The following is a 15,877-nucleotide window of genomic DNA, read 5'->3' on the forward strand; positions in this document are numbered from 1 at the left end:
AATGCCCTCTCCATCCCTCCTGCCTAGAATACACCAGAAAGTTTTTTAAAATATTTTTTTTTAACATTTATTTATTTTTTTTGGGACAGAGACAGACAGAGCATGAACGGGGGAGGAGCAGAGAGAGAGGGAGACACAGAATTGGAAACAGGCTCCAGGCTCTGAGCCATCAGCCCAGAGCCTGACGCGGGGCTCGAACTCACGGACCGCGAGATCATGACCTGGCTGAAGTCGGACGCTTAACCAACTGCGCCACCCAGGCGCCCCAAAAGTTTTTTAAAGTTTGCTGAAACTGTCTTAGCCCCATCACTGTATTCTCCCTTCATCAGATTTTGACAGAGGAAAGGACCTTAAATCAACTAGAGTAATCATCTATCAGATGCATCATTTCTCACCAGGAAATCAGCCACGCCTGTGTTTGAACATCCCTAGCAGTGGAAGAAACTTTTTCCTGAGTAGTTCATTCCATTCTCAAATTACCCCTGTTCTCTATTTTGTTAAATTGTAATCTTACATACACACAAACACACGCACACAGTAGGCGATGGGCCAGCAGGTGGATTGGCCCCAGCATTCACAGCAGAATCTACAGTTTGCCATCTCCAAGCTTCTAGCACATCTGAAACTGTGTAAGACACAGCACAATGCCTGGCATATGGTAAACACCCAAGAAGTCATTGCCTTCGTCTTCTCCATGGTTTCTTAAAAGTAGCAATTCTAAGTTTTCTCTCAGTACCATGGGTAGATGATTCATCTCAATGTAATTTGTCCCAGTAGCTTCAGTTCATTTAAAGCAGGTAGGTGTCGTTACAATCTCTTTAGTTTCCTCTTACCAGTGTCCGTTCTAATTCATTAAGATTAATGAATTAGTCTAATTCAACAGTCAATTGCCAATTCATTGCTAGCCATTATACTGGATATAATATACAAAGATAAATATGATACCGTCCCTGCCTTCGAGCTACTCACCATCCTTTACTGAGCACCTGTCAGTGCCCAGGACTGGGCCAGGCTCTAGGGATACAAAGATGAATATGCCAGTATAGCCTAGTGGGAGGAGACAAATAACAAGGAAATAATGAGGGCTCTAGTAGAAAAGTATTTTACACAAAGAGGTAAGGAAAGGAACCACAGAGAAAGTCACAATCTCTTTTGAATGATGAGGGTTTGCCAGGTGGAAGGGGAAGGGGGTCCCAGAGGGAAGCAGAGCTTGGTTCCAGGAAGAACTGCAAATAGGATGTGACTAGAAAATAGGGCATAAATCCTGCCAGAACTGAGGCTGGAGAAACGGGCAGGAGCAAGGGGTGGTGGGTCCTCGCTATACTGTGCTTAGTAGGTTACCTTCTGAGCCATAGGAAGCAAGATGATTAGCTTTGTGTTTGAGAAAGATCACTCTGGAAGCAGCCTAGAGAATGAAGTAGGGGAAGGACTGTTTTGGAGATGGGATAGTATCTCAGGCAGAACATAAGGAAGGCTTGGACTGGAACAATGGAGGCTGGAGAGAGAGACATGGATTTGAGAAAGTTTAAGGAGGTAGAATCCGCTGCATTGGGTTGGCATGTGAGTGAGAAGAAAAAGGGAGGTGTCAAAAATGTTTCCTGAGTGTCTGGCGAGGAGTCTTACGCAATTAATTCGTGGTGGCACCTACTATGGGAGGTAGGTGCGCGCAGAGCGACCGCGGGCGGCTGATGGTTCAGCCCTTGGCCGGCGGGATTGGACACGTGAGTTGAGAAATCAGTCTGGGATCACTCTTCTAAACAGAGAAGAGGGGAAGAAAAGGGAAGCTGAGATTGAGAGGTTTTCTTCTTTGTCTCTTAGTAACTAACATTGCACCCGTGGCTCATCCCCCAGGGTTCTGCCTAAACGTCCTGGGGCATTTGGCGGAAGCTTTCTAGGTCCCGACCCTGCGAACGCTAGACCAGCAGAGGGCGCCAGGTGGGCCGCGGCCCCAACCCCAGGGCGGCGTTATGGCCGCCGCGCGGGTGCTGCTGCTCCTGTCCGGGCGCGCGGAGTCGCCGAGCTTCGCCCAGAGTGTGTGTGGCCTCCTGGGCGCCGGGCCAGGGCTCGGGCCGTGGCCCACGCACTGCGGCTTGAAGCGAGGACGACTCGTCCTCTCGGACGGGCCATTCCTTGGCTCCTCGGCCAGGCTTCCGCTCCAGGTCGGGGGAAGGGGGACCCGGGGGAGGAGGGGGCCCCAGGAGGGGGGGAGCGGAGCAGGAGTGAAGAATCGAAGGAGGAGACCGGGGTCGGGCGGGAGCTGGCGTGAGAGGCCTGGGGTACAAGTGTCGCCCCGACTCAACCTCCTGCCCCATCGCGCGCTGTCGCCCGACTTTTGCCCCAGTTCTGAAGCCTTAACCCGAACGGCTCCCTCCCGCCAGCGACCCCCTTTCTGCCCTTTTGCGGCCCTGGACCAGCAGCTCAGGACTCCGGGGGCTGAGCTGCCCAGCAACCGAGGTGTGGATCTGGGTGTGGCCGTCCTTCTGCAGTCCAGCGACCAGTCTGTCTTGTTAACGCGCAGGACACGCACCCTCAGCGTTTCTCCCAACCTCTGGGTACCCCCAGGTGAGTGCCCCGAGGACAAGATCCCAAGTCCAGGGAAGAAAGTGGCCCTTCACCCAACAGTGTTATTCCCAGTTTCCAAAGGACAGAGAAACAGGCCCAGAAATGTGGTCGGTCCCCTTTTCACGAAGGATCACAATGGCATCAGCGCCCATGGGAGGGAGTAGTGTAAATAGTGTGTGTGGGGTGGGGGGGGGGTGTCCCCGGCCAGGAACACCACCACTTACCTATCGGTCCCACTGTTGTCGCAGGTGGGCACGTGGGACTTGATGAAGAGGTAACCGGACTGCTGGCCCAACCTTCACCCTGCCCTGAAACCCGAGACTGGGGCTGCCTTGGGTGTGGGCCGAGGGGCTTGGAGGAGTCTGGCACCTGCCGCTGTGACCTGCCCTTTGTTGCTCCCAGCTGTTGGACGGAGGGCTGCGAGAGCTTCAGGAGGAGACTGGACTACAGCTGCCCCACGGCCAGTTCTCTTGGGTCCCTCTGGGGTTATGGGAGGTGAGACAGGAAGGTGGCAAAGGTCCCTTCCTATTTAACTAAGAGCCCTTAACAATTTCTTCTTAGTCCTACCTGCCTTGGCCCAGGGGAAACATTGGGGACCGGGGGGAGGGAATTGGAGTCCCCAAATCCACAGTCTCCACCTGGGTCCCTCCTGCACCATCTCGACCCTGCGCTTCCTCAGCTGTATTTACAGTCTCAGAAAGAGACAGGAAGTTCTCACTTTTGCTGTATTCTTCTCTTAGTCTGCCTACCCTCCTAGGCTGAGCTGGGGTCTCCCCAGATACCATCACATCATTCTCTATCTACTCGTGGTCTCCTGGGAGTCACAGCAGCAGCTGCAGGTAGGGCTGGTGGTGCAGGAAGGAAATGGGGGCTCAGGAGTCCATGCAGACTGGTTCTGTGACTAAGATGGGGGGGGGGGGGTCAGAGATAACCAAGAAATCCAACAGCCCCTGTCCCTGCCCCAAGTCTGTCTCCTTTCCACCTGTGGGTAGGCTGCAACCAAGAACAGGCCTCCCAAGAGAGAGGCCATGGCTAAGGGACCTACATGTCTGGCCCCAGGCCCGGATCCAACCAAACCCAAGTGAGGTGAGCGCCTTTATGTGGCTGGGACCAGAGATAGCAGCTGCCGTGGCTGCTGCAGAGGATGGGACAGAGACACTCACACATCTTCCCCGGGACCTACCACCCTCTGTCCTGTAAGTAAGAGCTTCTGCCTCACCCCCCAAATACCAACACATACGCCTTGAGAAGTTCCACTTCTCTCCCCTCCTCAGGAGGGAATGTTGCGTGGTGAGAGAGATTGAGGGAGTGGGTTGGTCAACTGATCATGAAGAGAGCACACAAGATCAAAGACACTGTCCATCCGAGTCCAAGGGTTCCTGCTCCGACTGGTTAGCACGGACTCCCACTCTCCCGAGGGTTCAGGTCCTTTACCCCCCCCTTGAATCTGTTCCTTCCTGTAAAATGAGGTCAACACCCACCCACCCACCCAGCCCTCTCCTGCCATGGCGGGAGGATTCGGTGAAGTGGGCTAAGCCACAAGGCACAGCCCAGACAGGAGCTGTCACCATGCAGTACAGTGGAACTAGGGGAGGACGAAAGAGCTCGACCCCTGGCCTTGCCCACATCCACGCTACTGCGGACGACCCCGACCACAGCAGAAGGCAACGAGAGGGTCAGCGCTGGGACCAAGTTTGCCCTCAGGCTCTGGCTGCAGCATCTGGGCAGGTAAGAGTAAAGCACTTGGCCCCGCAACATTGGGCCGAGGGCTCCACGGGGGACAGGAGGGAGGAGCTGCTCCTGGAAGTCCTCTGGGGGACACCCCCACCACCCACCCCCACCAGGGCCTGCAAGCAAGAACGGAACCTGGGACCCCTTCCCCCACTTGCCCCAAACCAGGGATCTGGAGAGTGAGGTGTGGAACTCCCTCCCCAACCCCCCTCCGAGACATTCACAGAACATTCACAACCTTTATTGTGGATAAGAACTTTGCTACAACTTTGGGAATAAAAAGTAAAATTACAACGTAGGTCTTAAGCCCCAGAGGAGCCTGAAAAAGGAGAATGGGGACAGCATGAAGTCCTCCCACCTCCCAGAAAAGGTGCAGAATGAGCCAGACCTAACCCTGGGGCCACGGGCCTTTAGAAGCTCATGGCCCAAGCTGGTCAGCATAGGAAACACTGTGCACTTAAATATATAAATAGAGAGAGACCCAGGCAATAGGCCAGGCCCTGCTCCCAAACCCCTGGGGATCAGAGCTAAGGCCTTATCTCCTCCGCAGTCACACTGGGAAGTAGGAAGCAGGGGAAGTCATCTTTGGAGTATTTTGGTTTTTCTTGTTTATGTACAAAAAAATCTGCAACCCAAAATAGAGTTCTCTGTCCATGTGTCGGCCTGTCTTAGCTTCTCCACTTGTCTGTCTGGCCGAAGAGAATGGAATGGACATGAAGAGACCATGGATGTGGGGAAGGAACAGAACCATAGGTTTGGGGAAGAGAGGGCTCTAGAGAACAAGAGAAAGGCCCCTGCCCTCCACCCCACCCCCAGGCTCTAGTGGATTCAGCCCTTCCCCCAACTCACACCCCATCACACACGGGGGCCTCCCCGCTGCCTAGGTTAACATACCCAAAGGAATGTGCCAACCATCTAAAGAACATTTCCAAAAATAGAACCCAAATGTCCTTAAAAAGAGGTTAAATATTAACCCTTTGGGTGCTGGACTTGTCAGGCAGAGATAAGGCCCAAAACAGGCATCCATGAAGGTCTTTCTGGCCTTTGGCCAAAGCCCCCTGAGGGGTTGGAGTGGCCAGGGGTCTGGACCCCACAGCACACTTGCTCAGTGAAGTTTCCATAATCCAAGGGACTCAGTCCAGGGAAATGATGTCTGACCGGCATCCAGTCAAAGAGGGACCCGAGGACAGGGGTCCCGCATGCCCCTCCCTCAAGGCCCCCCCAGGGGCCACAATGCTACTGACGCGGCCTGGAGGGGGTGCTGGAGTGGTGCTGCGGTGAGAGCTCCCCAGTGTGGGGGCGAGTGGGCCCAGGAAGTGGGAAGGGGTCCCTCGGTACTGGAAGAAGTGGCCAAGGGCATCCTGTTCGTCTAGCGAGGTGATGACGGAGGGACCATAGTGCTGGGAGGAATCAAGGGCACAGTTTAAGATTTTCTCCTGACTTCACCCGGCCTCCCAGTCACTCATCTCAGAAATAGCCGGGGATAATTCAAATCCTCCGGATCCCAAGGTACCCTCTGAGAAGCAGGAGAGATTCTCTTTCTTTCCCCTGCTTCCCCATACCCTACCCGATTCCCTGCCCTGAGACAGCCTCTCCATCTTGCTAGGTTCTTGGCCTTGTGGGCGTCTGAAATGTGTGGAATGTCCGGCCGGGGCAGGCATGGCGCTCAACTGCACGTGGGTGTGGGGGGGAGGTTGTGTGTGAATAGTCAGGGGCAGGATTCTAAAAACTCCGGAGACAGGACGGTAACAAGGAATCAAAGAAGACATGGGTGAGAATCTGAAGAAGCACCAGTGGGGCCTGGGAGGGAAATAAAGTGCCCACACCCTCCTTAGGCCCCCCAGCTCCCACCTTCCCTCACAGAGAGGCAGATTTAGTTCTCAGGGGAAAGTGAGGGGGAGGGGACCCGTCAGTGCCTAGATAGGAAGCTTCAGAGATCTGAGATCTTCATGGGACAAGGGACCACTTACCTGACTCTCAGTCTGAAGGAAAGAAAATAAATCTAAACCTGGTAGGAAAAGAAAAATCAAAATCAGCCTCCTGTCTGACCCCTTCACGGCCCCCCCCCAAAAATCCTTTGGATTGTAGCCCTTTGCAAGACAGCCAGAAGGCTTTGAAAAGGAGCAGGGGTTCTGATCTGCTTTCAAGGGCACATGGGGCAGGGCAGAGCCCACCCTGTGGTCAGTGTCCTACCTTGGATATCCGCCCCCAGTGGGAAGGCAGGTGGGTACTCATGTAGTGGGAGACTGGACAGGAAGTCCCCGCCCAGTGTACCCACGGCAGGGCTCCGTAGCACCGAAGATGGCTGGTGACCAGATGTCAGGACTCTGTGAGGAGAGAGGAGGAGCTGGGCAGCCAGCGAACGACAGACGCCCTCACCCAGCTCGGCTTCCTGAGTCCCCTCTCTGCCCTGGGGTTTGTCCAGTGATCAGAAAGCATTTCTGACTTCTTTCTCTGCCCCTTCTGCTGCGGACTCAGCCTATTTCCTCATACCCTTTGCTTCCAGGTAGAGCCGGAATGGCAGCCGAGGTGACAGGACAGTGCTTTTTGGTCGGGGGCAGGTCCTCCTCATCTGATGAGCTCTCTATTGTCAAGTCGATAACTTCAACCTTCTTCTTACTCTCTGATGGATTGCCCTCTTGGACTGGGCTGTACTGGAGGCCTGTGGGTGGTAAGAGGACTGTGTCTCAGAGAAGAGGCCATCCAAGACTCAGTTCGGCTGGGGGACAGGGGGTCACTCACCATCCAGCCCATACCCTGGCGGGGGGCAAACCTCAGATGCCTCCTTCTTGGGTTTCATTGGGCACCAGGATCCATCTTCCATGAACTGTATCTCATCACAATCCGAACAGGAATTAAGTATCTCCATGAATAAGCTGGGGGGAAGGGGAGATACGGGAATTCATGAGGCTGGGAGATAGCTGGGAACAGTACCCAGGGAGTTCTGGGACTCACCTTCCTGAACCTCAGTTTCCTCATCTGTGAAACAGGGATATTATTCACCCCTACTCACCTCTCTTGAGTTGTCAGAATCAAGTAAAGTATGTAAAAGAGCTTTGCAAACTTCAAATGCTACGTTTTCAAAAAAAAAAAAAAAAACATTCTAAGCATGTGTTTCACATAGTACTTGTGACAAGACAAAGGAACAGAGATATAGAACTTCATAAGTCTTCTCGATGAGGGCCATAATTTAGGCTCTGGAAGGGGGTTAGGACTAGCTAGATCTGCACATCCAAATCTTCAAAAGAACGTTTTGCCACGCTCAGTGAGAGGTCAGGTAGTTGTTATAGGTGTTATATTGTAACAGTTCAATACATTGACGCCGCCACTTACTAACAATTATAACTTTGAGCAAGATAATCTCTCTAGGCCCCAGCTTCTTCACCTGTAATGACAATATCCATCTCACAGGGTTAATTATGAGGATTCAATGAGATGAGATATGCAATGTGCTCAGCATGATACCTCATGCAATAAATCCTCAGTGGTGGAAATATACACAGTCGACCCTGAGCAAAACGGGAGTTAAAAGCACTCACACGCAATCAAAAATCCATGGACATGACCTCACACACAATCAAAATTCCATGGACAACTTTTGACTCTCCAAAACCTTAACTACCAATAGCCTACGGCTGACCAGAAGCCTTACCAATAGCATCAAGGGTCAATTAACACATTATTTGGTATATTATGTGTATTACATACTGTATTCTTACAATACAGTAATCTAGACAAAAGAAAATATTAAAATCATCAAAAAGAAAAATACCATTTATATTTACTGGACTGTATTAAAAAACCCCATGTATAAGTGGACCTGTGTCGTTCAAGGGTCAACTGTATATTATAAAGAGGATAAATTATACGTATACACATAAAGGGGTGGATAGGTTAAGAGCTGGGCTTTGTGGAGGGGAAGGAAGCCATCTTCATCTGTCGATGGGGGGGGTTCCTAGTGGATGTCGAAGGTAAAAGGAAGCAGAATGCAGAGCGGCCCTACCCATCAATGATAAGAGATTCATAAGGAGCCTTCTTGTCGCACACAGGACATGTCCACGTTGGCTTCTTCTCATTCATCTGTAGATAAAGGGCAGCATCGAAGCTCTGCAGGTGGGCGCAGGTGAGGGCACGACAAGGGACTGTCAGGCGCATCTTCCCTAGCTGGGAGGAGACAAGCGCTCTGGTCACAGTCCCTACATCCCGGGAAGCCTCACTCTAGTAGCCCCAGGAGCCCTCATCTGGGTCCAGAGTTTAGCCCCACCCTCCTCCCTTCTCATCTCCCTTGTACCCACCGGGCACATGAGTGACACCCGGAGACTTGTGGTGGCCACCTCACTGTCCGGGTCAGCGGTCAATTTCTCCTTGACTGAAACAAGAATGGGGCCAGAGCCATGGGGTCAGCAAAGCTGGAGATGAAGCCTGGGAGGTGGTGAGGCCAGAAGCAGATGGTTCTGGCTAAGAGGCAGCTGGGCAGAGTGCCTCTGGGGACCCATGGGATGTCACATGGGGGTGGTCTTTGGAGGCCAGTGGAAGATCACATGAAGACTGAGTGTCAGGGAGAGATTTCCCCGACCCCAAAGATGCTTAAATATAACTGGGTGACACTTTGGCAGAGATGACTTAGAGGGAACTGAAACATCAAAAGAGCGTTAGATTAGATGATCCTTAAGACTCTTCCCACTCTCAAGCAGCCATATTCCAGCAAGGCTGGAGGCAGGGTCTGTGAGGTGCAAAGCAAATGTATAACTGAGAGTGAGAGGGTGTCACTCAGTGCCTGGGAGTGGTCTGACTTCTCAACCATGAAGATCGGTAAGGGGATGAGGGGAGGGTTAGGGTTCACATGAGAGGTGAGGTATATTGTCACAGGTCAGGTATGGGTTTGGCGATAAAGGCTGGAGGACCAGGAAAACTTGGATCCAAATCAGAGTGGTAAAGAGGGGCAGGACATTACTCACTCAGTGCCCGAGAGTGGTCTGGGTTCCGGATACCCTTTGCTCTGAGTTTTTGTAGGAGGGTCCCTGCAGTCAACTGCCTCACCAGGTACACAGACAAGGAGTAGTTCTACTTGGAGGCAGGGGGAGGTAATTAGCCTTTGCTCTGCACATCATCACCACCACACCACCACCATCATCACCATCATCATCACCACCACCACTCCAACCCTTTGTCCCGTGAGGACCAGAGACAGCGGGTTAAGACAGAACGACCCATAAAGAGGAAGATGTTTCCCTAAACCCAAGACACTGGATGATTCCCCCTCACGCCCTGCAGGCTTCTCCAGGCTCCCTGCCTCAGCCTTGCTCACCCGTCCAAACTCAGATGACCAGTTGACCACGATGGTGTTGGGAACAGTGGCCGAGAGTCGAGCCAGGGGTGTGATGTTGATGGGGCGGCTGGGCCTCTTGGGCTCAGCCCCATTCTTGGTAGGGGGAAGATAACCCTGGAGAAAGGAGGGACTGGTCAAGACATCTTATCTCTCAGGTTACTCACGTCTTGGAAGGAAGGCCAGCTCACTCGGTGACCAAGGAGATGGGGGCCCATTTGGTGACTCCCAAACCCAGAGCACTATCTAGGGCTGTGTGTGGGGTTTATTCCTGGGGAGGAAGGAGAGCTTATTCATTGGCCAGGGAAATAGGAACCCACTCATGAGTTCCTGAGCAGAAAGAATAGGGACGCCCCACTTCTTCCAACTCTCAGCTCTGAGATCATCACTCCAGAGAAGTCTTCCCTGTCCTTTGGGTTGAATGAAATGTCCCTCCTCCAAGTTCTCCATCAGCCCTGTCTTAGTATCCTCTAGATTATATTGATCCATCAGTAAACTGAGTCCCTATGATGTACCAGGCACTGTGCTAGGCATGTCTCTTTCATAATAGGTTTGCAGTTACCATTCAAGAACTGAAACAGGGAAGAGAGAACTGCTAGAAGAAGGGGAGAACATTTACCGGCAGGGGGCACAGTTTCCCATTGACCTTGACAAAGAGGTTGGGGGGGAAGTAATCTTCCTGGGGGCAGCTGGTCTCACAGAGACAGAACCTGGTAAGAGATGAGAAAAGATGAAACAGCAAGGGAGGCGGTTTCTTGAGTTGCAGCTGGTGGAAAGGCAGGGGACCTCAGTCATTCAGTCATGGATCCCTGTAGCCCTCAGCATCCGACAAAAGTCCCAGGGTTGGGGTGGACACAGCAGAGCAGGGCCATCCTCTAGCAGGATCTATCATACCCTTATTTCATTCCCACCCCCCAAGAGGAGCCCAGCAGGGAGGGATGGAGAGGATCAACTCACCTTAGCTGCACCTGTATAGTGTAGTCACATTTGGCTCCTGGCAGAACCTCTCTGTGACAAGAAGGAGAGGGAGACATGTCAGGATGTGGCCCCCGGAAGGCAGGGCTGAACAGAGACACAGAAAGTTAAATGTCCCAGGGACAGAGAAGAGACACACCAGAGAATGAGAGACAAAGCAGGTGCAGAAGGATGGACAGGCAGAATGGGACAGAAGAGGAGAATGTCAGGGGGCAGAGTCCGGGGGTAACACCCAGGATGCTGGGAGAGATGTACCTGGAGGTGAGAATCTGCTGCACTTGTTGGGGTGTGAGGGCAAAGGTAAAGTGTGCCTCTTCAAACCGCTGGCTGGAAGTGGACGCTGGGGACACAAAGGGGCAGTTATTCCCCAGCCCATGCATAGGCAGCCACGGAGGCTGCCCCCGTCCCAGGCTGCCAATCCCATGGAACTAAAGCCTAAGAAAGGCCCGGGCAAGAGGCATGGAGTCAGGAGGAAGGCGGAGGAAGATAGAGCCATACCGAGGGTGGTGGGCCGGATGAGCTCCCCATAGACTTCATAGAAGGGCAATGGTTTCATGGTGACGTCAGGGTGCACGGGCTGGGGCAGAGGGGGGTGAATGTCCACTTCACGCTTGGGGCCCAGCAGGGGGCCAGGGGCCAAGAGGGCCGGGGGAATGGGAGCTAGTGGACCAGGGGAGCCGACAGGAGGGGTGCCGGGGGGCAGAGAGAGCAGGGAGAGATCAGAGGGCCCCAGGGTCTTCCGGGGAAAGCGGCGGCGATATAGTTCTTTGATCTTCATCTGGACACTGGGGGCACAGCTGGACTTGAGGAGGTGCAAGGCCTTGGCCAGGAGCTCGTGCTTCCGTCCACTCTTGTTCCGGCCAGCAAAGCCGAGCAGCACCTGAAGCTCAGACACCCGGAAGCTCATCACCATGTGCTGTGGACAACACAGACACTTGAGAATCCTGCTGAGGATGCTGGGTCTGAGCTCCCAAATAGGCAATGCCTCTTTCCGCCCCCCGCACTCATCTGAGAGACACTCCGCAGCCAGTGGGTTACTGCCAGACAACCACCCTGGCCAAAGGGACACCTCAGTCCCATTTCAGCAACCCTCAGGTCAACCTGACCCCCAGTCCCCCAGAGCTGCAGTAACCCTACCTCCCTATGCCTGTAAGTTGGCCAGGTGGCGCAGGGGGCAGACAGCAAGTCATCCACAGGCACACCTCTGAGTCCACTACGGCCTCCTATCTCCATCCCCGCCTTGAGCCTAGACACTCCTTTAAGCTGCTTATCTCCTCTCCTGCTCTTTCTCAGAATCTCAGACCCATCCTAGCTTCCTGGGAAGAGGCTAGGAGACAGGGAGAAGGAGGGGGAGGAGAGGATTCAGGCCAGACAGCCCCACAGGGAAGAAAGGGGGCAGGTGGCTGGAGGATTGTGCCCCATGGTACGCCCCTCCCAACACCTCAATCCACCTCAGCTGTTTTCCCCAAGCCTCTGAAGCTTCTGTGGCCAGGGTTTCCAGGTCAGGGTTCAATGACTGTAACTCCCCCAAATCCTTTCTAAGCATCATTTACATAACCACTGCTCTCTCGGGCCTGTTTTTCAGGGAGGCAGATGACAAAATCTTGGGGCAAAGGGCTTCCTAGTAAATCACTGAGTCCAGGCTGCCTCCTTGTTTACCTGTTTACTCCATCTGCCAGGAACTAATATCCTGTTTCTCTCCTACATAGAGAACGTTAAGTGATCCCCGCCCCCCTGCCTAGTGGTGGAAGAGGAGAGGGCAGAACTAAGCAGAGGCCCAGGGAGGATGAGGAGAAGCCGTGGGGCTCCTGAGCCAGGGTGCAGAATCCAAGTTCCCCTAAAGACAGCTGGGCCCAGGGGACTAGACTTCAAGCCCGCCAAGGAGTATGGCTCCATTTCAAAAGGCAGAACAAAGCCAGGAGGCAGGGGGATGAACCCAATGGTTTTTTAAGGTTCTGTGACATGTCCTCGGATATGGTTACCCTCAAAGACCGTGTGGCAGCAGGAGGGCACAAGAAGCTTTCTCCTTAAAGGACGCCCTCCCGTGAATCTCTGGAAGACCTTGGCATGGGCAGGCCTTGCTAGCCTTCCACAATTCTCCCGCTCACGGGGGGTTTTATGGTTTTGGACCCCTTTTGAGGAGTGTGATGAAAAACTTGTTCTTATACCCTTCTCCCACCCTTATTTCCTCGGTACCGTTTTTATTTCTCCATTTCCATTAGCTTTGTCAAGGACCCCCCCACCCCCGTTCCTATCGCATAGTTTCACACTCCTCTACGCCTCGGCCCGGCCCGAAGCTTCGATTCACCCAGGCAGCACCTTCCCCTCAGCCTCCGGGATGCTTCGGCCCCACCCCTCGATCCAGGCGCTCGCACAGCCCCGCCCCCTAGGTCTCAGCCGCCTACTGGTACTGCCAAAGGCTCGGAACCCAGGAGCAGCCCCAAACCTCCATCCTCTCCGCCGCACCTCCCCGAGGAGCCTCCCGTGCATCTATCTGCCCCCCAGTCCCATCCCCACATCTGCCCCCTACTGTCGCATCTCCTGGCCTCGATCGGCTCGCCCCCTAAGCCTCTACAGCAGCTTTTACCCCTGGCCCTTCTCCCACCTCTGCCCCTACTGCCAAACCCGACTTCTACCCCACGTCCCCGCCCCCTGAGCCTCGGCCCCCAACAGCTGCAATTCCCCTCGGCCCCACCCCTACATCTGCCCCGCGGCCCCGCCCCCGGAGCCCCGCCGCAGCCCGGTCCTCGCCCACACCCACTTCTCTCCCACCCCCAGCAGCCAGTCCCCGCCACGTCTCCAGCCCCCTCCCGAGCCCTCAGCACCCAGTCTCGGTCGCTCCCCTGACTCGGCGTTCCGCCGGGCTCAGTCCAGATGGGGATGGGGGAGGGGGCCGGTACCTTTAATTCGCCCAGCTCCGCCATCTTGAGACATCGCAGGCGCCGGAGCCCGAGCCCGAGCTCAGGCCCAGGGACCGGCGCGCAACTCTCCACCCCGGCGCCGGCCGCAAATGCCGCCTGCTCCGCCCCGTCCGGCCCCCTTACACCTCCCCTTCCCGGCCCCGCCCGCCCGGCTCCGGACAGGCCCCAGCCTCAGCCCCTCCCTCCGCGGCTGGACCCAGCCCCTGCACGTCTTTGGCCCCAGTGCAAGACCGGAGGGAGCGGAGCCTGAAAGATCGCGGGGTTCCCGGGGGTACCGAAGAGGAGGCGGACCCGAAGTGCCTGGGGGAGGGGGCTCTGCCACGCCAGAGTTGGGAGGGGTGAGCTTTTAGAGAGCCAACACTACTTGAAATATGGAGGGAAAGTATCGAGAACTGCTAAATCTAAGAGAAATGGGGGAGGGGTGAAGAAGTTGGAGCGAATACCCTCATCTCTCTCTCTACAAGTTTAACCAGCTAAAGTCAAGAGTTCTACCAACTCGGGAAATGGGCGAGATCTGATCCATTCCGGAGAAGCTATGACTAGTTGTGACTAGTTCAGTTCCAGACGGCTATTCTCAGTACTTCGCCCCTACCCCCACCCCTCCACCAGCCAACTGCAGTGTTGCTCGTGGTTCTGCCGTAGGACTCCGGCTCGGCAGCAAAAAGTTTGGTTCGATGAGCGGGACTTACCAGCACAGTTGCAGGGAGCGGGGAGGGGGCTCGGGAAGCTCGGAGGGTGGGCTGGGGAGGTGGGGGGAGGGGGCCCCGCGCCGCTCCCGCGGTCTACAAGGCTGGAGGTCGGTCCGGCAGCTGGACGCTGCAGCCGCAGCTCCGCCCGGCCGGGAGCTCCGCCCGGCCCAGCACTGGGGCTCGGGCCGCCCCCTCCGGAGCGAGCCCGCCAGGGCTGCCGAGACTGAGGGAGGGGGCGGAGTCTGAGGCGGGAGAGGGAGGGACTCCCAGCGGGCGCGGAGAGATTAACTCCTCGAGTGAGTGGATCCGAAGGTAGGACTTTCTTGAATCTCATCCTTCTCACTGTTGCTCTGACCCCTTGCCCCGGTGTACCGGGGTGGAGTCATGCTGCAAATAAGACCGGGGCGGAGGGGGACCGGGATCTGCCTGCTTAAAGAGGTTTGTACTTGGAACGAGACTCTTCTCCCTGGGGGAAAGCCTGAGCTACTAGAACCCAAAGTGTACCTGAGCCCTAACTCTCCCTGTAGCCCCTCACCCCCTACCCGAATACGCAGACTGTCACCAGAGACCCCACGCCCTTGGTGTAGCTGAAGGTAAGCAGCGGGGAGGATTTCTTACCCAAAAAAGTCATCTCTCTTCCCCTCTCTAAACTACTTACTCTTCTTCAAAGCCTCTGACCTTTCAGAGACTTCCATGCTCAACCAAGCTAATCACTCATGCAGGTACCAAGAAAGCACCAATTTTAGGGCCATTTACCCAAATTAGATACTGGGGGAACTCATAGCATATTATAGTGAGTTGGCTGGGACCTAAGCGACAATGTCATTTGTTCAACAAACATTTGAATGCTGTTCAGAGGTCGTTAGGTGCTGAGGACATAAAAAGCCTTGCAGGACCTCTCAGTCTAGCAGCCGCAGCAAGACAGTTAAACCTATAATTGGCAAGGGGCGGCAGCGAGGCTCAGTCAGATAAGAGTCAGACTCCTGATTTTGGCTGGGGTCACGATCCCAGGGTCATGAGATGGAGCCCCGCATTGGGCTCCACCCTGAGCATGGAGCCTGCTTAGGATTCTCTCTGCCCCTCTCCCCTACTCGCACTTGCTCTGTCTCTAAAACAGACAACAAAAAACACCCATAATTGGCATAAAATAGTACTTTAATAAATAATATAAATAATCCTCTCATTTAGATTAAACCTTCAGTATAATCATTCCCATGAGACCCAACCAAACCACAAGAATCAAGGTACCAGCCTACCAATATCCCCCAGATACCTGTTGAATTGGACCATTACCGACTACTTTGTGGATTTCGTTCTTAGGGAAGATGTGCACCCTCTCCTGACACTCAGGTTCTTTCCCTGCTGTTTGCTGCCAGCAATGGTAAGACCTCAAGCTGAACTCAAGCTTAAGTGCTTGGTTCTAAATTCCAACTGCCCCTTGGAACAGTTGAGTCTTCATCAGTCCCTGAGCTCATTTTTTGTTCTGCTCAGTCATATAGATCAAAAGTTACTATGGGGACACTTGGGTGGCTCAGTCTGTTAAGTACTGACTTCGGCTCAGGTCATGGTTCTGGAGTTCAAGCCCCGCATTGAGCTCTGCACTGACAGTGTGGAGCCTGGTTGGGATTCTCTTTCTCTCTCTCTCTCTCTCTGTCCTTGTCCCTCTTGCGCAT

At 54.3% G+C, this 15,877-nt stretch overlaps 2 protein-coding genes across 11 annotated transcripts; one reads left to right on the forward strand and one right to left on the reverse strand.

Moving 5' to 3' along the window:
* The first annotated feature begins 1,331 nt into the window (after positions 1-1,331).
* NUDT17 (nudix hydrolase 17) lies at positions 1,332-7,348 on the forward strand. Of its 8 annotated transcripts, none has more exons than XM_086718032.1 (9): positions 1,332-1,721; positions 1,852-2,159; positions 2,379-2,562; positions 2,811-2,836; positions 2,965-3,057; positions 3,303-3,401; positions 3,622-3,758; positions 4,056-4,290; positions 4,407-7,348. In XM_086718032.1, exons 2-9 carry the CDS (start codon positions 1,968-1,970, stop codon positions 4,590-4,592), a joined length of 1,152 nt encoding a protein of 383 aa, XP_086574158.1. In that variant the 5' UTR covers positions 1,332-1,721; positions 1,852-1,967; the 3' UTR covers positions 4,593-7,348. The 8 variants fall into 8 exon arrangements, with proteins under 8 accessions (XP_086574158.1, XP_086574159.1, XP_086574165.1 ...); XM_086718033.1 differs by having other exon boundaries at positions 1,335-1,721; positions 4,143-4,290; XM_086718034.1 differs by lacking the exon at positions 1,332-1,721 and having other exon boundaries at positions 1,886-2,159; positions 6,800-7,348.
* On the reverse strand, positions 4,519-14,384 carry PIAS3 (protein inhibitor of activated STAT 3). 3 transcript variants are annotated; one of them, XM_086718031.1, is made up of 14 exons: positions 14,205-14,384; positions 11,093-11,510; positions 10,850-10,934; positions 10,577-10,627; positions 10,239-10,329; positions 9,602-9,736; positions 9,252-9,357; positions 8,589-8,662; positions 8,297-8,457; positions 7,036-7,169; positions 6,787-6,955; positions 6,487-6,620; positions 6,264-6,301; positions 4,519-5,693 (listed from the first exon to the last, which is right to left on the reverse strand). In XM_086718031.1, exons 2-14 carry the CDS (start codon positions 11,505-11,507, stop codon positions 5,427-5,429), a joined length of 1,860 nt encoding a protein of 619 aa, XP_086574157.1. In that variant the 5' UTR covers positions 11,508-11,510; positions 14,205-14,384; the 3' UTR covers positions 4,519-5,426. The 3 variants fall into 3 exon arrangements, with proteins under 3 accessions (XP_086574157.1, XP_025767942.1, XP_086574156.1); XM_025912157.2 differs by lacking the exon at positions 14,205-14,384 and adding an exon at positions 13,495-13,641; XM_086718030.1 differs by lacking the exon at positions 14,205-14,384 and adding an exon at positions 11,732-11,752.
* Positions 14,385-15,877: the final 1,493 nt, after the last annotated feature.

This window comes from Puma concolor, chromosome C1 (assembly GCF_028749965.1).
Source record: "Puma concolor isolate L17-30 chromosome C1, mPumCon1.1.hap2, whole genome shotgun sequence".
Lineage (NCBI taxonomy): Eukaryota > Metazoa > Chordata > Mammalia > Carnivora > Felidae > Puma > Puma concolor.